Source organism: Podarcis gaigeae, assembly GCF_964106915.1.
Source record: "Podarcis gaigeae genome assembly, chromosome: 5".
NCBI classification, from domain to species: Eukaryota; Metazoa; Chordata; class Lepidosauria; order Squamata; family Lacertidae; genus Podarcis; species Podarcis gaigeae.
The window spans coordinates 15,439,846-15,464,162 of NC_139681.1; the positions used below are offsets into that span (position 1 = coordinate 15,439,846).

At 45.1% G+C, this 24,317-nt stretch overlaps 1 protein-coding gene across 3 annotated transcripts; it reads right to left on the minus strand.

Annotated features, from left to right (window-relative positions):
- Positions 1-3,105: 3,105 nt before the first annotated feature.
- NOLC1 (nucleolar and coiled-body phosphoprotein 1) lies at positions 3,106-24,316 on the minus strand. Of its 3 annotated transcripts, none has more exons than XM_083738342.1 (14): positions 24,162-24,316; positions 22,835-22,890; positions 20,465-20,589; positions 19,680-19,789; positions 17,535-17,700; positions 16,119-16,243; positions 13,693-13,831; positions 11,531-11,668; positions 10,830-10,919; positions 8,825-8,932; positions 7,322-7,912; positions 5,971-6,080; positions 4,935-5,015; positions 3,106-4,776 (listed from the first exon to the last, which is right to left on the minus strand). In XM_083738342.1, the coding sequence occupies exons 1-14, from the start codon at positions 24,270-24,272 to the stop codon at positions 4,618-4,620; spliced, it is 2,109 nt and encodes a 702-aa protein (XP_083594468.1). In that variant the 5' UTR covers positions 24,273-24,316; the 3' UTR covers positions 3,106-4,617. The 3 variants fall into 3 exon arrangements, with proteins under 3 accessions (XP_083594468.1, XP_083594469.1, XP_083594467.1); XM_083738343.1 differs by having other exon boundaries at positions 16,119-16,240; positions 19,680-19,792; XM_083738341.1 differs by having other exon boundaries at positions 19,680-19,792.
- Position 24,317: the final 1 nt, after the last annotated feature.

The window sequence follows — 24,317 nt, forward strand, 5'->3', positions numbered from 1 at the left end:
CTGTAACTAAAGCTGCACGCTAGGAACAGGTTCATTCCCCTTTAATTTGGGTTGCCTGTTGCCTAACAGCCTTGGGAACCTGATTTGATACTGGGGACAGAGCACACTTAGCCCTTGGCGACGCCCCACACAAAGATGCAGCTCAAATTTGGCTGCCGTCATGACAACACAATGATTTTTAAAAAATAATAATTAAGGAGAGTAATGGTGTATTTACCAGCCAGAATTTTTGTTTTCCTACTCTTACATAGCAAGGTGCTTCTTTTATTCCAGAATCCTAGGTTCCTAACCCTAGCAGACTGATCCGCTCTAAGTCCCTCTTGGAACCAAGCGTGAGTTGTCATTTTTCTTATGAGTGGTTACCGTAAAATAGAGGAAGGACTCAGTGGCAGGTCATGCTTTGCACGCAGCAAATCCCAGGTTCAAGTCCTGCCATTTCCAGGTAGGGCTGAGAGAGAGCCCTATCTGAACTTAATGAAAGCCACTTCCAGCCGAAGTGCAGACCAGCTGTTTCCAAACAGCCCACGGCCACATGGACTGCTTGAAAACGGGCAGACCACCCAATAGTTTTTCTGCCTGTTTTAGCAATTGCAATGCACTAGACTTCTAGTTATGCCCACTTTGGACATGTGGTAGGTTGATGCTGCAGCCCCTCTCAAAAAACCAACTCCTTTCTGGCCTGTTGGTTTGCTGCTCTCTGGTGTGCCAGGTTTTACTGACTCCCAAGATATTCAGGTTGAAGATTTGGTAGCAGGAGCATTATAAAATAAGTATCTCATCTAAATAATGCAAATCCCAAACAAACATCATAAAAGCACGGAAGGGGAAAATGAATAGGAATAAACTGTAGGTGAGTAGCAAACGTAATTCAGATGCTCTGATGCCCATGACTTTTTTGGATAGTAGCAGAACGGGAAATACTTAGGGCTGCAGAATGAGGCTATTCACATTTCCGCAGAACCAAATCCCTCTGAATCCAATCCAACCTGCTCCTTAGTGAACATGTGCAGTTGCCTGTCAGATGCTGCCTAAGATCGGCTGACTTTTGAGTTTGCCACATGGCTCCAGGACATTGGAGATTTGGGAAGCGCTGCGTCCAGTAATAAAGGCAGTCTTTCCGGTGCTCAGAGAACCTGCAACTTTAAACTGATACTATGCACACACACTCCCCCCCAAGTCTCAATTGCACCTATAAGCCCATCTGTATCTGGGCAGGAGATGTGCCCGCCTCTAGTTATGGTACTGGCCATTAACAGAGATGACTTAAAAAATAAAGGATTGGGCAGACTAATGAAGGATATCAGAAAATAAACGGGCTCAAAGTGAGCCATCTTGCTCAAGGAGCCGTTCACAACTAAACATTTGCTGGAGGATACTAGATGGCCTAACATTTAACTAGCACCCTTCAAGTCACTCCTTTTGCACCTATGTAATTGACACGCTACATGGGCCTGATCCTGGATCACATGTGTTGGGTAGGAAATAGACGGATGGCTTTATAGCGGATACAATGCAGACATCAGCAGGCTTCAACTAGCGTTAAGACGACTGCAATTCCTTTGGCATGAAGTTCCCACAACTTTCCATTTCGTAGTCCGGGTGCTGTTGCACTGGAAACCAGCCATATGAAGAAAGTGTTCCATGTTCTTTTTTTAATGTTCTACTTTTAATGTTCTACTTTCCCCTTTCATCTGTGTCAGCTAGGGCAGCAGATGTCCTTAATTTTGGCTAGATGAGAGCTAATAAAACTAGTTAGCACTCCAGTTACGATTTGTATTGGGGCGGGGGGGAAAGACCCAATTAACCGCGAGATAGGTTGTTCTTTAAAAGTGGGTGCTGGACATTTTATTTGGGTCAAGAGTCACTCTCACTCTCTTGTTGCAAGCCACATTCCAAAAGTGAGTGGGGTGTGAGCCAGACAGTGGAAAGAGTCAATATACTCCTGCAATTAATTACAGACACAGGGCAATTAGACTTTGGAAAATGCTTGGTTTGGAAACCAGTTGCTGGCATTTTCAAGATGCGGGAGAAGGGTGAGTGGCAGGGAACCCCAACAACAAAACAAGCTTGTGCCTATGCTGTATTTTTGGTTGGAGAAGAACACTTACTGGTTCTGGGAGGTTTTAAAAACCTAACTGCAGCAGGGTGGTGGGAGAAGGCACTGTAGGGTAGATGGAGATCTTCTGGTCCCCTGTGCCTCACCCTCTGCTTTAAAGATCAGGGTGGCTTTTAAGGCTATCTGAGGATTGTTCCAGATCTTACCCTGCTCCTGGCTGCCTAGGTGGGAGCTGGCACAAAACGCAGAAGCTGCGTGCTCTCCTGGGCAGGAAAGATCTCTTACCGCGGCCAGACAAACACCCCTTTTCATGAAATCTGGACAGAACAATGGTGCGTCTGAGAGTGGTGAAAGATACTTCCTTGCCCAGCACAGCGTGGAGTTCCCAAATCAGTCAGAGCCGGATATAAGGCTGTGTGCCAGCTGCCACCTTGACAGATCCAGGAGAACTCCTAGACCTTACTAAAGGTAAAGGGAGCCCTGACCATTAGGTCCAGTCGTGGCCGACTAAGGGGTTGTGGCGCTCATCTCGATTTATTGGCTGAGGGTGCTGGCGTGCAGCTTCCGGGTCATGTGGCCAGCATGACTAAGCCGCTTCTGGCGAACCAGAGCAGCGCACAGACACGCCGTTTACCTTCCCACCAGAGTGGTACCTATTTATCTACTTTCATTGGCGTGCTTTCGAACTGCTAGGTTGGCAGGAGCAGGGACTGAGCAACGGGAGCTCACCCTGTCGCGGGGATTTGAACCACCAACCTTCTGATCTGCAAGTCCTAGGCTCTGTGGTTTAACCCACAGTGCCACTCGTGTTAGGCAGAAGCAATTAGTCACCCAGAACTGCCTCTTGACAAATCAGGGCCTCTCACCCTACCTTGCCCACCCCATCAGACAACTCTTTGTATATATGGAATGAGCACAGCTCTACCATTCCCAACTGGGGCTGAAAAGCTGCCCTGTTAAATGACAATGCATTAGGGACTTAATAAAGCAATTTCTGTCCACCTCAATTCAAACACCCTTAGGTCTGGATTAAACAACAACAACAACCCTTATCGACATTTTAAAAACATTTTTATTATACTAAATGTTTGTCTATTCAAATAAAATATCCAACCGTCCCAACACCATTAAGGAGTTGAGTCTTGCCAGTTTCTTGTACCATGCCAATGGAATCTGAAGACATCAAAAGGCAAGAGGCCAAGGCTGTGAAAAGAATAGCCGCTTGGGGCATTAAGACACATTATAACCTTGGCTGTTTTGTCTTTAACCCGCAGACATTGCTGGCATAGCATTTACTGTGGACGGATTCTGAAGTACAGCGATATCCACAACAGGGAAACATCTAAAATGCTCTCTCTTGACAGCCAGCTTCCCACGCAGTTAATCTGCTGGGTTTTATTACTTTTATGCTCCAAGTGGAGGAAACACATGGTTGAAGGTTTTCTCTTTGGGGGTGGGGTGGGGTGGGGTGAGAGCTCCCAACAACCACTTCTCCCATCTTTCCATTATCAGATGGTACTTCTTGAACAGGTCCGGTTTCTTTTAGCAGCTGGGTTCTAGGTCAGGCGTCTAGGCTGCGCCCTAAAAGAGGCATTGTGGCTTCTCTGGCCACATTGAAGCACATCAGCAAGGATTAACATGCCTGAGGTTGCAAGCTTCTCACGTAAGAGCCTTAACTGGACCTGGCCATCTCTGGGAAATAAAAAGTCATCACATTCCCCAAAAGCAAAACAAAGCAGATGGACAAAAGGCTTCAACAGGCCCAACTGCACACTATCCAAATAAGAACGGCCATTGCGAGCGACATATTAGTTGGCAGAGCCACCATGCAAGAACTCCCACGTCCCCTTGAAGGTATTACACGATTGCCAAAACGTAGATAACAATGAGCGGCCCTGCACTCTGGAGCTTTTTCAACCCTTGGGTATTTTCCTGGCTTTTGGAGAAACCGAAAGGAAACAGGCAGACATTTTTGTTGCCTCATCTACAAAAACAATGGCCCAAAAAATTAACTCAGTGATTTTCAAGTAGTTCTAGCCAATCCATTTATAGGAAAAGGGAGATTTACCTGGATTTAACCAAGTTGCCCAGCTCTTAGAGATTATGGAAATGTTTTATGAATGCCCCAAATGAAGAGGGGGAAAATGATAGGCAAGATTGCGAAGGTGGGATCACCCTTTTGACAGCAGGCAAGACCAGATTCCCTACCAAGGAGCGGAGCAATAGAGATGCATGTCGCTTTCGGTACATCCTTAATGTTAGATTTGTTGGAAGATTAAAAAAGGGTGTTTAGCAAAACAAGAACAACATACATATTGCTTCATGAGGTCTGCTAGAACTGAACTTGTGTCATCTAAAAATAAGTTTGTACTTAATTAAGAAACTCTGGGAAGTCCTCAAGAGACAGTCACAGACACGGCTAAGTTTTGTCATTATGCAAAAGAGCAACCATCTTCCAATGTTACCAATACAAGAGTTGATGCTTTGTGGAAGAGATATCCCACTACACTTCGCATCTTTTCACATGCTCAGGCCTTGCATTCTGCAGCGGCAACTGAAGTTTAGTCGCTTTCAAATTTGATGGAGTTTATCTGCGTGGAAATCGCGCCGCCACAGTAACTTCCCCTTTTCTTCTTTGTCTTCTCGTGTCGGAAGGATTTCCCTTTCGTAAATTTCAGGACTTCGTTGGCCTTTTCGCCCCAGTCACCCGCAGCTCCTCTCTGGAAGAGATAGCGAGTCAGTGACCACCAGTCAGCAAAAGAACACCGAGTAGTTACTGAAGAGGCAATGCTCCCTAAAGCAAACAGGTCCTAGACTGTGCAAAAATTTCCAGTTTTGAACGAAGTACAGTCTGGAGGAATGCAACTCTTCCTCTTACCTTGGCATCAAATGAATTGTTTGCGACTCGTGCATCCACCTCAATCTCTTCTGCTTTTACTCTGCGGAAAGGACTGGACTGCTGTCGAAAGAAAATTGGTATTTTGGTATTTTCCTGCAGTAGCTGTCGTGCTAATTTAAAGCAATGAGTCCCATATTACATTGGATTTATGGCCGTATGCACCCAAACTGTAAAGTTAAGAATCTTCCGGGGACAGAAATGCTTCATGATGCCCCAGTGACTAGAACAGGGGTCAGCAATCTAAGGCCCATGGGCCACAAGAGGCCCATGGGGGTCGTTTAACCGGCCCATGGACGCCCGCCGCACACTCGGTCAGCTCCTGTGTGCCGCACTAAACCAGTGCGGAGCAGAGCAGGGACCAACTTCTGCGACGCCGGCCACCTTCCCCCGCGCCGGAAATAGCGTTTGCGCATGCGTGCGTGTGCACTCCGGTCCGGCCCACCACGGCATCTGCTGGACCGTGAACTGGCCCAAGCCACAAAAACTTTGCCAACCCCTGGACTAGAACCACAGATGCCAGGCTGCTCCTGGCAAATTTAGAGCACCTCAATAAGGTTTCTCAGGGTAAAAGGAGGCAACCAACAGAGATGAAAGCTTTTTGCAGCTCTTGTCAAGAAAGCAATTCCACCTCTTCTCCCGAGATCCTCTCAGTCTTCTTCAGGAGACTGAGAAGAGATAAAGTGGCCATCTTCAAATATCTCAAGGGCTGCCACATGGAGGAGGGAACAAGCTTGTTTTCTCCCACTCTGGAGGGCAGGACTCGAACCAATGGCTTCGAGGTACAAGAAAGGAGATTCCGAATAAACACCAGGAAGAACTTTCTGACAGTAAGAGCTGTTCGACGGTGGAACAGTCTCCCTCAGGAGGTTGTAGGCCTCTCCTTCCTTGGAGGTTTTTAAGCAAAGGTTGGGTGGCCATCTGCTAGGAATGCTTTAGCTGAGATTCCTGCATAGCAGGGGGTTGGACTAGATGACCCTCGGGGTCCCTCCCGACTCTACAGCTCCATGATTCTTACCCGCTTCATCTTGGGGAACGTGTGTGGCGTTTTGGGTTTCTTGTTCTTCCCCGCATTTGGTGTCTCCTGCTCCTGGCTGTCTTCCCTTTTTCGTTTCTTATTGGATTGGCCTGCCGTGTTTCAACACAATCATAAAGGTAAAAGGTAAATGTAGGTCCAGTTGCGGACGACACTAGGGTTGCGCGCTCATCTTGCTTTATAGGCCAAGGGAGCCGGCGTTTGTCCACAGACAGCTTCCACATCATGTGGCCAGCATGACTAAGCCGCTTCTGACGAACCAGAGCAGTGCATGGAAACGCCGTTTACCTTCCCGCCGGAACGGTACCTATTTATCTACTTGCACTTTGACGTGCTTTTGAACTGCTAGGTGGGCAGGAGCAGGGACTGAGCAACGGGAGCTCACCCCGTTGAGGGGATTCGAACTGCCGACCTTCCGATCACCCTTATCTTACTCAATATAAGAGAACAGTTCATAGAATAAGCAGTCAGGTGGGGTGGGGTGGGAGTAAAAGTAAGAAATGTTTTGTTGCAACCCACATCCAGTGCTACTTTAATGACCCATATTCTTTTTGACTGCCTGCTGAACAGAAGATGCACTGCAGTTACTGGGGAAAGATTGCACATACGGCATTCATGTATGCGGTCAGGGTGGATAAAAATCATTTATTTATTTTTTTAAAAAATAAAATCAATTTTTTTCTAATTTAAATTTGGAATTTTTAAAAATTTAAATTGGATTTTTGAAATAAAATGCTTTTGGAGGAAAAATCTGTCTAAAGATAGTTTCCTGTTTAAGTTACATTATAGTCCAAAGGCTATTTATCAGGAAATAAGGATTTAAGTTTTTCATGTGTGCTAAACCATAGTCTAAGGGTTTTTTTTATTGTTTAACCACATCGGTTAACAAACATGGATACATATGCTATAATGTTACTGTTTTAGTTAAATAAATTGTTTAAATTGTTATTAAGGAAATTATTGGTTTTTCCCCCTTCCAATAAAGTACAGCAGAAAAGTTGTCCAAACATAGTTAACTTATTAAACCTCACAATAATTTCATAATTATCTATGTATTTTGAATAGTATAACCAAATCAGTAATTTTTGATATAACTGTAAAAAGCACTCTGAAAATTTATTATTCCAAAAATGAAACCTTCCTTTGGTTGTAAACATTAAGATTATGCCAGCACAGCAAAAAATGAGTCTTTCTGCAAAAAAACATGATTTAAATCAAGCCTTACTGACTAGTGATTTAAATCGTGATTTAAATCAAATCCACCCTGCATGCATTATTAACTTTCTTTCATATTCAGAATTCTCTACTTCCTTCCTGGCCAGCAGTAACGTACCTCCATTGACAGCCCCATCGTCGTCGTCATCATCATCAGAACTGCTGCTCTCCCCATCGCTAGCTGCTTCAGATGTAAGAGTCTTGGAAGACGGCGTTTTGCCTGCAGGCGCAGATGAAGCTTTCGATGCCTTTTTCTTCGACGGCTTGCTGTTTTTCTTGGCTTTATTCTTTAGCCCCTCCCCTGCCGCTTTGGGCTCGTCGTCGCTGGAGCTGTCGGAAGAGCTGCTGCTGCTTTCGGACTCCGCTTGCTTCGAAGCCGCTGTGCTCTTGCTGCTGGCCAATTTGCTAGCCGGCTTCTGAACGGGTTTGGCCTGCGACTTCTTAGCAGACTTCTGGGCAGGCTTGCTCTGCTCCTCTTCACTACTTGAGCTGCTGCTGGAGTCTGAAGAACTGCTTGCTTGGGAGGCAGAGAGGCTAGGTTTGGACCCTGACTTGGGACTCTTTGCACCAGTTTTTGGGGGAGCAACTCTCTTATCCCCAGAGCCAGCATCCGCCTTCTTTCCAACCATCACAGGAATCTTCTTTGCCGCCTTTGCAGCTGGTTTAACTGCAGCATTTGCAGGAGTTTCATCCTCAGAGCTGTCAGAATCTAGGGAAGGGCATTGCAAATTTTAAAGGAGAAAGTTCAACGACAAAAGCACTGCAGGTTCTGCAAACACTATTTTCACAGTTCAGTATCAGATGGAGCGAGTTGTACACCCACAGGACGAATCCAAATACCAGTGTTTTCACTATTCAAGGAAGAGTAGGAGGGGGAAGGATTTTGTTAGGAAAGCTGACTTAGGAGGGTGTGAGATTAATTATAGGGTCCCTGCCCATACTAATTATCAGACAGATTGGCACACGAGATATCTATGTGTACACATTTCATGTGCAGTGATTGGAATATTTACTCATTGATCAACTGAGACAATTTAAACGAAGCAAGGATACTTGCCGGTTTTTAAACAGACAGGGACCTCTTCTGGGGCTAACTGGAGCATAAATAAACATAGGGAATAGGCTCGGTTAAGTGACTGTAAGTCCTTATAAAAACAATGGCTACTTAAACGGTGGAAGGTTATCTTTTCTATGGAACATCTACATCAAGACAGTCTCTTGTGAGCTGCAAGAGAACCTGCAGGTCACACACTGCCTTGCCGCATGGGGTGGGGAGATGCCCAAAATTTGGGATTTGGGAAGGCAGTGTGAGGGCTGGGGAAGTGGGGACGTAAAATGTTGCTGAGGGCCGCCCAAAAAAGCCTCAAGGATCACATGCAGCCCTTGGACACTGCTGTGGACCCAGCCCTGATTTATATCCTAAAGCTCATCGGCAGGCCCACAATGAAAGCCTAAAGGGCACAAGGAGTGGTAGAAGAACATCAAGCAAAGTACTTGCAGCATTGTGGCTTTTACTTGTTTTAGAAATGGTGAGGAACACATATGGCCAGATCTTGAAGTTTTTGTAATATTGGAGCAGTAATGATCAACATGGAGCTTGTTTGCTTGTAACCTCATGTACCTGAGCTATCAGAAGAGCTGGTCGCTGCCTTTGACGGAGCGGGTTTAGCAGCAACCTTTGTTGCAGACGATTTGGCAGGAAGCTTCTTGTCTTCTTCAGAGCTACTATCTATGCACAAAATCCAAACAAGACAGTGGTTTTAAGTCCCAGCACATTTTAACCTCGCACCGCAGAGATTCCAAGCGAGGTGCGTGCTTTAAACGAAAACCAACAGAAGTGCTAATGATAGCTTTACAGTCCTGTGCTCGAGATATGCCAGGTGGGGTTTTCAAAGTGTTGCAAAAGCCCAGTTGTGCCAGCATCTCTCAAGATAGGCCTCTGTCAGTGGAGATCAAGTGGTGCAACATCACAGCTATGCTGATGTAACAATGTCCAGCAGGAAGCCTAACACTGGGTAGAGGCTAGAGTATGATAGGCAAGGAGTGGACATACACCAAACCCTCTGCTCCCTTACAGCCCAACGTTGATAAATTATTACGCTGACCTCAGGAGTGGTACAAGTCAAAAAAAACACCCACTGAATCAATGGAGGCTAAACAAACAACCTATCCTACTCCACCAGGACCCCTGGACAGTTAAGTCCAGACAAAGGTTGACTATGGGGTTGCGGCACTCAGCTCGCTTTCAGGCCAAGGGAGCCGACGTTTGTCCAGAGACAGCTTTCTGGGTCATGTGGCCAGCATGACTAAACCGCTTCTGGTGCAAGGGAACACCGTAACGGAAACCAGAGCACACAGAAACGCCCTTTGCCTTCCAGCTGCAGCAGGACCTATTTATCTACTTGCACTGGCGTGCTTCTGAACTGCTAGGCTGGCAGGAGCTGGGACAGAACAATAGGAGCTCACCCCGTTGCATGGATTCGAACCGCCGACCTCCTGATCGATAAGCCCAAGAGGCTCAGTGGTTTAGACCACAGCGCCACCCGCATCCTACCAGCAGTATATGAAGCCTCTAACAGGGAGGCATACGATATCGCTCTCTGTTGCAAGAGTATACAAAAGTGAACTTTGGTGATGGAACTGTAACTTTCCACCAACAGTCCAGCCTCAGGAATATACAAGAGCAGCTTGCAAGACTTATGGGGCATGATTATTTTTAATGTCTGATGTTTCATTATGGGGTTTTTAAATATTCTGTTGGAAGCTGCCCCAAGTAGCTGGGGTGACCCAGTCAGATGGACGGGGTGTAACTAATAAATCAGCATCATTAATGTCAGGTATTTTATTTACATTCGTGCCTTGGTTCTTGAAATCCAAGGCGCAACTTCCAAGTGGCTGCAAGAGCGTCCTGCAGCCAATTGGAAGCTGCCCTGGGTGTTTGGCTTCTGAAAATCGTTCAAAAACCAGAACACTCACTTCCGGGTTTCAGTCGTTCAGGAGCCGATTTGTTCAGGAGCCAAGGTATTTGAGATCCAAGGTACGACTTTATTTATGTATTAAGATTTATATACCACCCTTCATCGTAAGATCTCAGGATGGTACACAGAATAAAATACAGGATAAAAACAAGTAAATAGGTAAAACCAAACAGCAAAACAGTAACCCCTCTCTTCCCACATACATTTAAAAGGCTGTAGAATATTAATCAACTAAAGGCATGGTTGAAGAGGAACGTATTTGCCTGGCACCTAAAATATATATAATGAAGACGCCAAGCGAACCTCCCTGGGGACGGCATTCCACAAACGGGGAGTTACTACAGAGAAGGCCCATTCATTCTGCTATTCTGCCTCAAGCCTCTGGTCATAAAACGTCCAAGAGTATCCCCCAATCCCCTCCTAAGCACGATTCTTCATCAAGCGATTACATTTGCCCATGTGTGAGATATCCCCTGTGCAAAGTAATTCTGCACCAGTTGTATACATCAAAAGCAACCGGCAGGTAGCCTGAAACAGAAGGTACTTCTGTCTCACTCACTGCCTCCATAGTATGTAAATCCAAACATTTCCTCAGTAAAAGACACAGTGATAAAGAATCCAGAGAACTTGCTTGTTTGTGGTACTCACCTGAGTCACTGTCTGAACTAGTCTCTTCTTTTTGGTTGGAAACAGCAGCAGATTTAGGGGCAGGCGATGGCTTAGCCGCAGGTCCTTTAGCTACAAAGGAAAACAGTCTGCTTTCACTGAACTTTCTCTTCAAGGGGCCCCAAACAATTCCAGTCTAACAAACGTTCATACCCAGATGTAGGTACAAGAAGACTTTTTAAAAGCAGCCAGCCCAGCACAAATCAGAACAGTCCCTTTAACTACAAAGGTTTCTGGAGTTGGGGTACTTAGTAGCATCCTGATCTCAGGCTATCAAAAAAGGCACCTAGCAAACAAGGCACTTTAAACTGATGTGCAAAAGGTGTTTGTTAATGTGCGTCCAGCCAGTGATTGCGGGAACTTGTAAGCTTACATGTTTCATGACAGAGAAAGGCTTTGTTCAACTGGTAGAGGCGTATCTCTTTGCTGGTAACAAAGCCTTTTGCCAGCTAGAAAAGCCAGGAATTCTGGAATATACAGAACCAAGGCCAACCTTGGAAGCTTCCTTGGTTTTCTAGAAGTTCCAACAAGTCATTAGGCAATATCCAACAGAGAGCCTATTTTACACATGCGCATAAACTCCCTGCCCAAAATGCAACAAAACAAGGACTGTTTCTCGAGTCCCCTCCATCAGATATGGACGCCGTCACCTTAATGTTTAATTCCTCTCCACAAATACATACTTGCTGTTTTCTTCTTGGGCACCTGCTCCTTTTCATCATGGTTTTCCACCTTTTTCTTAGAAGTCTTTACAGGCAGAGATTGTGCTTTGCCCTTCCTTGACTCTATGGACGAAGGAGGTGGCACAGCGCTGTACTGGCCTGCGAAGAAGGGACAAAAGAGAATCTGGTGGAAAGAGATCTGCCAACAACCAAAACACGAGAGACAAATATGAAGCTAGTAACATTAAACTGTGTGTGTGTGTGTGTGTGTGTGTGTGTGTGTGTGTGTCTTAAATAATCTAGCCAAGAGGATCTGTGGAGCATATGCTTCTCAAAGTGATACTGCAAGAAGTCAACCATTTATGGCCGATTTTGCTGGTAGTTCTCTCAGACCCAAGTGGCAGGGTCTTGTCTCTAACCTTGTTCTATGTCTCTGAAACACAGCATAAAGTTGTGGTTTTTTTGGGGGGGGGGAGGGGGATATCCTGCTCCACTCTCTAGCTCTAAGCTTGGAGTTGGGGCGGAAAACAAGCCTGTCTGCCAACAGCTCAGAGCTGGAGAAGGGACAGGCATTTGGTCTGCCTCAGTGCCTATTAGGCACAGACTAGGCCCGCGGGTGGCACTGTGGGTTTAGCCACAGAGCCTAGGGCTTGCTGATCAGAAGGTTGGCGGCTCGAATCCCCGCGACGGGGTGAGCTCCCGTTGCTCAGTTCCTGCTCCTGCCCACCTAGCAGTTCAAAAGCACGTCAACGTGCAAGTAGATAAATAGGTACCACTCCGGCGGGAAGGTAAACGGCGTTTCCATGCGCTGCTCTGGTTCGCCAGAAGCGGCTTAGTCATGCTGGCCACATGACCCGGAAGCTGTACTCCGGCTCCCTCAGCCAATAAAGCAAGATAAGCGCTGCAACCCCAGAGTCGGTCACGACTGGACCTAATGGTCAGGGGCCTTTACCTTAGGCCCACATGCCTCTCCTCTTCCTCTTTTACAAAGATTTGCAACTGCTCTGCTTCAACACACAGCCTATGGAAGTCTTGGACCTTCCACTAGCTGCTACAGCGAAAGCCGCATGTCTCCTCATCGTCCCTCTAGCTGAGCTTGAAGGACATGTGTTTCCTCTGGCTCTGTCAGGTGGGAAAGCAAGCCTATGTTCTACTCAAGCTTTTAAGAGACAGCAGGCAGGGGACAGTTGTGGTTTGTGTACAGCAAGCGCAAGGCCAAAAGGAAGCCCAAGCTTCAGGCAAACTCTGGGGAAGGAAAGAGGGCTGGGGCTATAATTCACCCCATCTCCAGACTAGTAAACCCCATATGTTACATGTTACATCTAACGCAGATTCCAGGAAGGCACAGATTGGGCACTTTACAATAAACAAGCACGAAAAATAATAAATTTCGGGACTTTATTCTTTCTCTGTTTTTTAAAATCTCTTGTCTATTACTTCCTTATTTCTCTTTCTAGAGAAGAGATGAAGAATCTTTATTTGCATTAGCCACTAGCCATAGCAATAAAATAAAATAAAATATACTGAAGATAGAGGTAAAAACTGTAGAAAATACATTTTGGGGGTTTACATCAATAATCAAACAATAGATCCTATTCTAATTGCCCCCGCTAAAAACCTCACAGTTTTTGCTGATCATCTTGATCTGCTAAAAGAAAGGACACAGTAGCAAAGGTTGACCGACCCGGCATGGACACTAATAATTTTTCCTGCTTTTCTTTTTCACTCTTTTTCTATGTTCTTACTGTATTTAGATCAATGTTTTAGATCAATATTTAGGGGATATTTGATATTAAGCTTTATATTTCTCTTTAGAAATCCTAATAATATTTATTCCCCCCAAAAAAGAATTATAAAATACGAAATGAGATATAAAGCCATTAAGTCAAAACACCAACAGCGACACAGCACTCACAAAACATGGTGCACTCCCTGGGTGATTTAAAATTACACATGATTTAAAATTACAAAAACTATTGAGAAAGGTCTTCAAAAGAACACAAGGAGCGTAAACTTCCCTGGAAATGCTATTCTGTTACCAGGGTCCTCTCTCCCTGATGGGTATGTTAGCATTGGCATAATAACCTGGTCAAAATGCCCCGTCCCATTTAATAATCTTGTGGCGCTGCTCTGGAATCAACTGGAGCCTCAGGATGGATTTTAAGCATCTGCCAGCAACTCACCTGCCTTGGGCTTTGACACTGGCTTCCCACTTGCTGAACTGTCAGAAGAGTCATCACTACTGCTGCTGCTGCTGCTTTCCTTCTTTGTGGGTAGACGAGCACCTTCAGGTTTGGACTGCGGAGTTTTCTTTGGCTCGCTCTTATTACAGGGGAGAAAATGACCCACCGTTGCCCATTCATTAAGGGTGAAGTTTGAAGAGCAATTACAATCCAAAGATAATCATTTGCTACCCTACCAGGCACACAACTCAAATACAAGCCGGAGACATGAAAGGCTATTAAAAGATAATTTATTCCAGAGGGATAGTTAAAGACTCTTGCAGGAAGAAGTCATACGGATTCTTTAAAGACCAACAAACGTATTGTTTCATGAGTTTTGTGGGGCTAGAGTCTAGTTTGTCAGATGAATAAAGTAGCTGTCTAGGAGGACCGGACTACATACCAGGAGTCAAAAGAGGATGGAAAATGAAAACCAGCTCATTCGTTTTCTCTCTTTCTTCGTAAGCAATGTAAAATGACGCAGCAATGCAAGAGGCAGAATAATGTGGCATTATCTTACCACTAATACTTTTAAGCTGCCACAAGCTTTGAAGCGCTCCAGCTGCTTCTACAAGTATGTTCTCCTTAACAGCATCACCTGCTTACTATTTACACCAGGCTAGCATTACTGAATCACACCAGAAATACTTCCTGAACTATATTAATGCATAATAGACCATTTTCCATGTTGCAGATGAGGAGATAACCCTGTGAAACGGTTCCTTTCCCACCATACGGAGCAATCATTTTGATTATAGCAAGGACTGTGCTTAAGAGTTGCAGCCTTAGTTCTCATGCAAAAAGGAATAAGCACTACAAATGACAAGTTTGAGGTTACTGTCCTCCAGTTACTTGGAAGGAAGCCTCACTGACCTCAGCAGGTCATTCCTATTGAAAACATACAGAACTGGACCACTGGCTGCCCTTTATATCCATAACTTAAAAAAAAAAAGGTCTTGCCATAGTAATCTAAATTTGACTGCATCTGATTTCTATATTAATTTAGGAAGCTTGCCCTGTGATTTTCAGTCCATTTCCCAACATGGAACTTGCCTTTTCTGCTGCGAATGGAATACTGAATCTCTCTCATCTCTCAGTGAACTTACTCATTACTCTTTAACTGGCCAATAGAGCATGAGAATGTCCCTGGATAGACGCAGCTAATCAATCAGTATCAGAAGTTAGTTATTTTTGTCCCAGAGTACGTTACTTTGCAGTCTCTCAACTGTCATCCTGTTTTCAGTTTTGATGCTTTTGGAGCCCATCAAACTCTGCTTGAGATTCCTTCAGCAATAACAGCAGCACCAGAAACAATTATTTTATTATTTCTACCCTGCCCATATGACTGGGTTGCCCCATCCACTCTGGGCGGCTTCCAGCGTATACAAAAACGTAATAATTTGGTGTAATCTGAAAACATTGCTACCTTGTTGCTCGCATGGTTTGCTAAACAGCACCAATTTAAATAATATAGAAAACTGGGGCGGGGCAGAGGGCTCTTCCAATCACTTCCCTGGAATGGTCAATCAATCATTCCTACTTCTTGTTTCCTATTTTTAAACAGTTACCTATAAAAAGGATCTATCTTTTTGCCACATCTCAACTAGGTTCTCTTAAAAGCCTTCTGTGAGGAACTTCATCAAAACCCCATTTTTGAAAGTCAAAGCTATGGTCTACTGCAACACTCCTATCTACGGGAATTATGATATAGAACAGAGCAAGCATTGAGGAATGTATAAAAATAAGGGCAGCCACATCTGAACTATTTTCTTCTTCTTCTTCTTCCTTTCTCTTTCTACTTTCCCTGTTTTCCTTCTTCTCTCTTTCCCCCCTATCTTTTTATTGCATTTAAATCAATGTTTTAGTTTTGGATTAAAAAGAGGCATTTGATGTTAAGCTTTGGATTTCTTTTTATAAATCCTAATAAAATTTATTCAAAAAAAATATTTTTGGGGGAGTCACAATACAAATACAGTAGAGGCACAGTATCAGCTGAGAAATTCTGGGGCGCAAGGAGAAAATATAAAAGTCAAGAGAAATTTTTGACTTTCTCCATGTTCACAGGGAACAGCTAGAAGATTACATCTGCAATCCTTTGCACGCTTAATCTGAGAATAAGCCTGTCTGAGTTTCTAAGTTGAATTTTGGAGCGGACATGTGCGCCACAAGTCTAAGACAGACTTGAGTAGAGGATCGTGAAAATAGCATATGAAGTCTTGAGTGCTCTGAGTGTAAGTAGGCCGCAGAACTCATCTGAAGGCTCCACCCCAAGTATGCTTGCCTAGTTCCCATGCTTTTGTGTAACTGAGTTCCCTCCAAACAAGAAATAAATACAGGAAAGACAAGCCTTAGCAATTCTAGCCACCATACAAAGATCTATTGCTTACCTTCGCAGGTGGACCCTTTTCTGCATCAGAATCCTCACTGCTGCTGCTGCTGCTGCCGCCACTGCTACTTTCCGCTTTGCCATTGGTAATTTTAATTTTGGGCGTCACCTTAGTGACTTTTGCTGCTGATTGCGAAAGCAAACAATATTTGATGCACAGAGGAAATTAGAAAGCGCGAATCCAGCTATTGCATATGCATAGCGCTACAATAATTTTTACCGCCCCTTTCCCAAGTTCAATTTGCTGGCCTGTACGGTATGATACGGTTAACGATCCAAAACAGTAAACATCATTTTCTATTGTTTTCAGCAAGATTAGTTTAGTTTACTTTAAAGAGGATTCATATTTCTTTGTACTTGGCTTAACGAGTTGGTATCATGCCGTTAAAAAACCCCACTGTTGTTTTGAGCACGTTAAGAATTATATATTCATAGAATCAGATACATGGGAGGGACAATAGGAATCATGTAGTCCAACTCCCTGCAATGCAGAAATCTTTTGCTGAAACCCATGACCCTGAGATTAAGAGTCTAATTCTCTACCAACTGAGCTATCATAAAGGAGGGAGGGTCTTCAGTATTGCATCAGGCCTGAGGTCTAGAAAAGGAAATTCATATTGTCCAGGTTTTATCCCTGTTTTCAGTGTTTTGGATTTGAATGGCTTTTTAAAAAACTTTTACTTTTCTACAACAACACAGTAACCTAGAACAGGTGCAGCAGAAACATTTCCAGCAGAGAAAATAAAAGCCAGTCTCAAAAACACACAGCACATAAACCCTGGTTCGGAACACAAGCTCTTTGTTAAAATGAGATTTTTTAAAAAGCCCGAGATAACCAAAATGAGTTAAGTCTTCGCCTGATGCAAAAATTACCATAAAGTCGGGGCTAGACAAGCCTCTGTGGGCAAGGCATTCCGCAACTATGGTGCCACCACTTAGCAGGCACTGTTCCCAATATTCGCCCATCACCTGGCAGGGCCTGTGAAGATCTCACTGTTTCGGCAAGTATGTGTGACACAGAACGTGGTATTTCAGGTATCCCGATTCCAAGCCATTAAGGGCTCTAAAGGTTAAAACTAGCACTCTGGATTGGGCCCAGAAACACAATGGGAGCTGGGGCAGCTGAGTTGGTATGATCCTGGCATAACATGATTGATTCACCCTCCCAGTTAATCTTGCAGCTCTCCCTTGGACCAGGTGGAACTCCTAAGCCATTTCAAAGACAGCCCTATGTATTTATCGTCTGTGAAACGATCCAAACTTAGAAGCAACAGAGAAAAGTCAGCTGCGTCTACAGAACAAAACTCTGGTTTTACACGTATTCAATGAACTCAAGAGCCACAAAATCCTTTCGGAGCTCCCCTGTGAGAACTTGTTAACTGCATTTTGGTTTTCTGCACTAACGCAGGTGAGTTACCTGGTTTAGAAGCTGGCTTTGCTCCCTTTTTGGCTCCCTCTGGCTTTGGCTGCTGCTTTTTTGGAGCTTCATCTTCTGAGCTACTTGAATCTGAACTAGAACTGCTGGGTTTCTTCTGCGGTTTTGTTTTCACGATAGCTTTCTTAACCGGGAGACCTGTCCCCTTCTAATGAGAAAAATCAGTGAACACCACAAGCCACAGTACTTTAGTAATATTTTACATAATATTTAGTTGACTATAACCCTGTCTTCAGCAAAAGTTGGTGTGATGGCCTGGGATTCGGACTTGGATGCTGAACCTGAGGAATCCCAGCCTGCGCAGGATTCCCCGCCTCAAGAACCAGCTGAGCCAGGGTTGGGGCATGAGCCTGAAGGGTCCTCACCTGTGCTGGATCCTCAGGTGCAGGTACCAGCTAAGTCTGCTCTGGCTCCTGAGGTGATGGAGGACCCATTCCCTGCAGGTGCTCCACTCTCAGCCCCGTTAGGGGAAGGTGAGGTTGCCTCTGGGTCCGGTAACCCTCCAGCCTCTCCTGAGCTGCAGAGGCTCAGGGCAGAGAGGCGGAGGGAACTAAGTTCCCACAGGAGGAGTGCTCGCCTCCAGGCCAGGAGAGGCGAGTCACCTGAGGATCGGGGCCACCCTATGCCTCAGGGCAGATAAAAGCTAGTCAGCCCCAGTCCCAAGTTGCGGGAGCAACATTGTTGGTACCAGTTCCTGCCTGCACCTTGTCCTGCTTTTCTGCCAGAGCTCCTGACCTCACCCGACTCCCTGCCCTGCTCCCAGCTTCAGCTTTTATGGACTACCTCCATGTTGCACCTTCGACCTCGGACTGGACTTGGACCTCGCCTCTCGGTTAGCCCACAGGACCAGCACAGTTGGCCTTAACAGCATATCCTGGAGTGCAGCCTTGCTTGGCCTAAATGCTCAAATGCCCATTCTGCTTTTCACACAACATCAACCCATTCGATGTTTTCCCAGGGGAGCAAAGCATGCGAATTTACCAGTCCAGTGTCATAGCAGAGGAGCGCTCCACCCTTCTCTGCTCTCACTATGGTACATTTGCTGGCAACTTCATGAATAAGTTACAAATACATGTCAGAAGCCTGGAGGATGGAGTCCAATACGCTTTCATAAGAGCCCATGGTCACCATTTAACACAGTTTACCAAAGCTGGGTCTCCAGCTGTTTCTGGACTACAACTCCCATCATCCCTCGCTAGCGGGACCAGTCGTCATGGATGATGGGAATTGTAGTCCAAAAACTGCTGGAGACCCAACTTTGGGAAACCCTGATTTAACGCCTCTATTATTCCATGTTCATATCATAAAACATTCCACCCTCAAATTGTGTACAGAGTATATTCAAAACCAGCACTTTCAGAATTATAGATTCAATAAATCCATACCCACCAAGGGACTCCTAGATACTTGGAACAACCAGGAGACCCATAGCAGAGAATTCCAGGAAAAGTTCTAGTGTGCATGCTTATTTTATGTAGGGCGCTGGCCACTATTGGACCCCACCACCGTTCCATATGAACCAAGAGGGCAGTTTAGAATATACAGCACATATTTCTGCCCCTATGCATTGCAGGTTAAGATGAACAATGGTGGCCTCACTGCCTTTCAGAGAAGATTGCCACCATGACCGATTTTATGGAGGAATCACAGGGTTCCCTAGAATACCTTTGGAAATAGTCTGTACAGTAAAGTTTTGCTGGAGGAGAACAGGGCTTCACAACTTCAGTTGGTTCCCCTTGATTCCTTTAAAAACCATTTCTTACAGCGCACTTTTTTAAAAAGCAACCCCTTTCCAGAATGACCCTCATTTCCACTGACATCGTGTCCTGACCTTTACTTCCACCCAATATCCAAAATTATCTGCCACCATGTTTTAAATGTTTTGGATAAAGGTTGAGAGTTCTTTGTAAGCGACCAAGCATAAATCTTAGGGGCATGATAACCGTTTTTCGCCTTTGCATTATTTTCTATCCTAAACGAGAATGTCATTGTTATTAAGAACACTAATAATAAAAAAACCAGGGCTGGCCAGCTCACAGAGCCATATGAGTTTCCATGTTTTGTAGCTTTCAGGGCATCTTTAGGACTTTTCCAGACGTAGAGGAGGAGCAAGGGCAAGAATCTCACCTTTGCTGACGACTTCTTCTCTTGCTCTGAATCGGAAGAGTCGCTGGAATCATCACTGCTGCTCTCAGGAGCTGCCTTTGCCGGCACTTTGGTTACAGCAGCAGGCTTGGCTGCTAGATTTGGGGTGGGGAGAAAAAGAAAACACTGAGTTATTTAGAAAGGAATCTAGCCCCATCTTTTTTATCTTAATGGCAGACAGCAATCAGCAAAAGTTGCTATTGCAAAGAGCACCCCCTCAAAAAAAACAAAACACAAAAAACCCCCACCACTTCTTCCCACCCTATGAACAGATTATTTTAACCCTAAAACAAAGCTATGTTTGCAAACATCTGCATGTGTTAGTTTTAATATCAGTCGTGTAAAACACACCCCTCAGTTTGGGTTGGATTTTGTTTTCTCCCCCCCCCCCAAAAAAAAACCTTCACGTGCATTTACGTGATTTCCATATTCCCCCCCACTTGCTGAGTAGGACTCCTTAAAGATACTATAGCCCCCCTTACCTATATTCTTTGGCCATGGACTTCCAACTGCTTTGAGTTATGTTTATGATAAACATTACGGTATAGTGGCCGATGGAGCCTTTACTCAAGGGCGCTGAATAACTTATTTGCTCTGGATTGTTCAAGGAGCCAGTGACCCGTATCCCAATGTGGACAGAAACAACGGGAGGAGAAAGGCGTTTCCACACACAAGTGATGCAACTCGGCTACTCCTTACGGAAGCAAAATCAGCACCTAAGTATGAAGCAACTTATCTGCATACTGGAGCAAACTAGCTTAATTTACCTAGTTTTTTAGCTGGGGGCTTCTCATCTTCACTGGAGCTGTCAGAACTGGATGAAGATTCTTTCTTTGCCTTCTTCGCTGGTGGGCCATTGGGAACAGCTTGTCTTTTTTTGGCTTCAGGCGACCTAAAAGAAAACATCACAGTCACTACTGTGTAACTGAGCTGTGTGTGAGGTTCGTCTGTGACCCCAGGTGCTGGTGGAAAGGCAACAGTATTAGGCTTTCTGTTCCTAAGAACACAAGAAGAGGCTGCTGGATTACTTAGGCCAATGGCCCGTCTAGCCCAACACCCACTTCTGACAATGTCCAGCCAAGTGTCTGTGGGGAAACCTCACAACCGGTATTTAGTTTTTAAATCCTCTCCCCTAGCTCCTTCACTAATGAATCAAAAGCTCCATATAGTGGGGGGAAAAGATAGGCAAGAAGAAACAGCTGCCAAAAAGGAATGCAGGCCTGGCTGAAGGAAGATGGGAAGCAGAGGTATAACTATTGTCGTTTTAGGATCCAGCAAGATCTATTGAACTGAATTTGGTTTACTTCCTTGTAGGCATAGGTAGGACTGCATTGTTGGCTACCACAATGCACCTACTTTGTCTGAGAGAACGGCATCCTTTCATTCTTGGCTTTGGTTCAACATCTAGAATAACCAGGAAGGTCCTGTTACCACCTTCTGAGCACCACAGAACTCCCTGGATTTCAGGGTGGGGTGTCTCCGCATCAGTGCTGAACAGACTTCCCTCCCCTTGCAAATACAGTGGGACCTCAGGTTAAGAACTTAATTCGTTCTGGAGGTCTGTTCTTAACCTGAAACTGTTCTTAACCTGAAGCACCACTTTAGCTAATGGCACCTCCTGCTGCTGCTGCGCTGCCGGAGCACGATTTCAGTTCTCATCCTGAAGCAAAGTTCTTAACCCGAGGTAATATTTCGGGGTTAGCGGAGTCTGTAACCTGAAGCATATGTAACCCGAGGAGCCGCTGTAGTGGTAACTCCATATCCACATGGGTGGGTGTTACTCCTGAATTCTCAAGCATGCACAAACAGGAACTGCACATTTGGGGGGGGGGAGGGGGAACTGTATTTTAAACTGGTCCTCATGCTAACGATGATTAAAATTGAACACTCCCTGCTACACTGCTGCGTGATAAAAACACGTGCATAGGGCACACACAAATAACAGGATGTGCAGAACCACATCCATTTGCACAAGGACAATGTGAAAACCTCACCCCACACAATGCTTGTGAATTGGTACACTTAGCTTACTTTTACAACAAAGTTTTCTCACAAAGCAACCCATGACAAATAAAGAGAATGCATGGGCATATATATTTGTACCAATATTGAAAGGTGATGTACACACTAGATTTTCTTTGGTGGTTCTCATCCCTCAGCAGTTGGATTTAGATTTGCCAAGGTCAACAGAACCAGTTTAAAAGAAGAACATGTGGTTCTCCTCTGATCCCAGGACAGGATCCGAAGACATGTGCAGCAGCTGGATCTGGTCAGTGTCTGAATAGGAGACCTCCTGATGATCCATGATAGAGGCATACAAATGCAATAAATAAATAAATATGTATTCATCCCCTGTCTTCATGCTGATAAAGACGGCAAAGAATAATGTGCTTTTGAAAAGCATGTCCTATGAGATTAATGCCACCAGTGAATCAACTGGTGTAGCAAACATTTTTTGGGGAAATAATACGTTTGATAAACATATCATGTATGATATTTTACCATAAACATCCATCTGTGCACATTTATTCCTAAGTAGTCCCATTGACTTTTAATATGCATTACCTCACCATGTGTGCTTTGTGGATCACCCACAGCCAGTCTGCAAATTTCCATCTGCATACTGGCATTGCTACAAATATGCAATTCCGCCCCTTCTCCTTAATTCCTGCTTTATAGTAGGGCCTGTGTGGTTGCTTAAGCTTAGCAATGCATTAGGAGCAACAGAGACAAGTTAGAACAGCTTTAGAAAAACACACGATGAAACCAACCAAACGTAGGCTAGACCTATGTTAGGACTTCCTTTGAGGCACTGATGATGTCAAAGAATTCATACTCCTTCATTACCATCCCATTTACTTGGTGTTATTCCAATTTGGGAAGCATTTTTTATAGGCAAGTCCTGAGTCTGATTCACCAGAACTACCCACACTCATATTCCTAGTTTGGCATCCAGGGAGAGAGAGAAAGAGAGAGAGACTGACAATGAACAGCTTTATTAAAACAAACAAACAAACAAACCATCAAACCATCAAACCAACAAACAAACAAACAAACAAACAAACAAACAGGTAACCAATGAAAAATTGCTTGGAACCAACCGGCAGCGATTCTCTCTGAAAAACTACACTACTTACTTCAGCCAGTAGTTGAAGACATCCAGGAGAGAAGCGGCATTGGGGTCTTGTTTTGTCTAAAATGCAAACATAACGCAAAAGTGATGAAATATTGGGGGGGGGGAACCTTTTTGACAGTAAGTTATGATGCTTTGGGGGGGACGACACCAGTCTGCCCTCCTTGCAAGCAAGTACCATGTGCTGCGAATTCTGGAGCCTCCTGCTGCCAACACCTTGGGCTCCTCAGGCGCTTTTGCCCATCCGCAATAATCCACTCTCCCCACCCCCACCCCCAAACCTAACAACCCCTCAAAGTAAATGCACTTTGCCTCAGTCCATCAGCACATTTCCTTCCTCCTTTATTAATTACTTACCACTCCCTCATATACATGGTGCCTTAAAAGATTGCATTGTAAAACTTTGTGGTACTCGGATGAAGGGTGGTATAGAAATTTAATGTATAAATAACAATTATCTAACTTCCACAGAAGCCCACAGATCACCTCCATCCCACATTAGGGCATGTCATTTTAGGGGGTGAAACTTAATTTCTGTGAATTTATTCAATGAGGGGCCTTAAAAGTATGTTTCTGGTTGTGCGGGATTCAAATCTGCTATTGCTTTTGTGAATGGACAACATCTAGCTTGGGAAGTCTACCAAGCACATAACTGTTTTCAGGAAAACAATTTTAATTTCACCTTATGAAAATGTCAAGTGAATGATAAAAGTAATATGAATATGGAATAGAACCGCAAGTACTTGGCAACAGTTTTTTTTAACGACTCTACGCCATTTTGCACACGTTCTACTTACCAAGCCAACTAAATTTTATTAATTTAACCCCAACACACCTTTGGCTTCCCCAGCCACGTGACAACGTCTCGCGCCCCTCATTTTGGAAACGCGGAAGTTGCAAAAACTCAAACGTCCCCTAGCCCCCACGTGCGCAGAGAGGAGAAACATCTGCTGCTTTGAGACAAGCGCAGCACGTCGCCTCTCCACGGGAGGAGGCTCCCCTCCAACTGTTTTCCCTTTGCAACTGCCATCACGCCCCCAACCAGCCCCTTCAGTTCAGGATCAGAACCCTGACCTCCAAATATGGAGTCGTCGTCCCCCCCCCAGCTCACCTGGGGAGACTTCCCCTTGGGACGTCCATATTTTCACCGGATAAATGTTGGAGGTTATGGCACACTGCTGGCGGGGAAAGAGGCCTGACCCCCGAGACCCCTCTCCCTTCTCCAGGGATTTCATGCATCCCTGTCGCCTCCACACGCGCACAGACACGCGCACGCGCCGCCCCCCCAAAGAATAGCAACAGCCCCCCCCCCGAGTTGCCCCCTCACTCACCACGCCGGCAGCTTTCCCGAAAGCCCGCGCCGCCCCCTCGAAATGGTTTTCTTGCAGGAAGGCGAAGACCAGCGGGAACAAGTCGCTCGGCACCACGCGCGCCTTCGCCATGTCGCCGCCGGAAAAGGAAGGGGGAGCCCGGCACCGGATATTTAA

What these genes read in the sequence shown, in the direction of transcription:
- NOLC1 (XM_083738341.1), bottom strand. Translation starts at nt 24,272, where the DNA reads ATGGCGAAGGCGCGCGTGGTGCCGAGCGACTTGTTCCCGCTGGTCTTC. An exon ending in TCGGGAAAGCTGCCGGCGTG is followed by an intron (nt 22,891 to 24,161) that starts GTGAGTGAGGGG and finishes TTTGCATTTTAG; the next exon opens with ACAAAACAAGACCCCAATGC. An exon ending in GCCCCCAGCTAAAAAACTAG is followed by an intron (nt 19,793 to 20,464) that starts GTAAATTAAGCT and finishes CCCCAAATCTAG; the next exon opens with CAGCCAAGCCTGCTGCTGTA.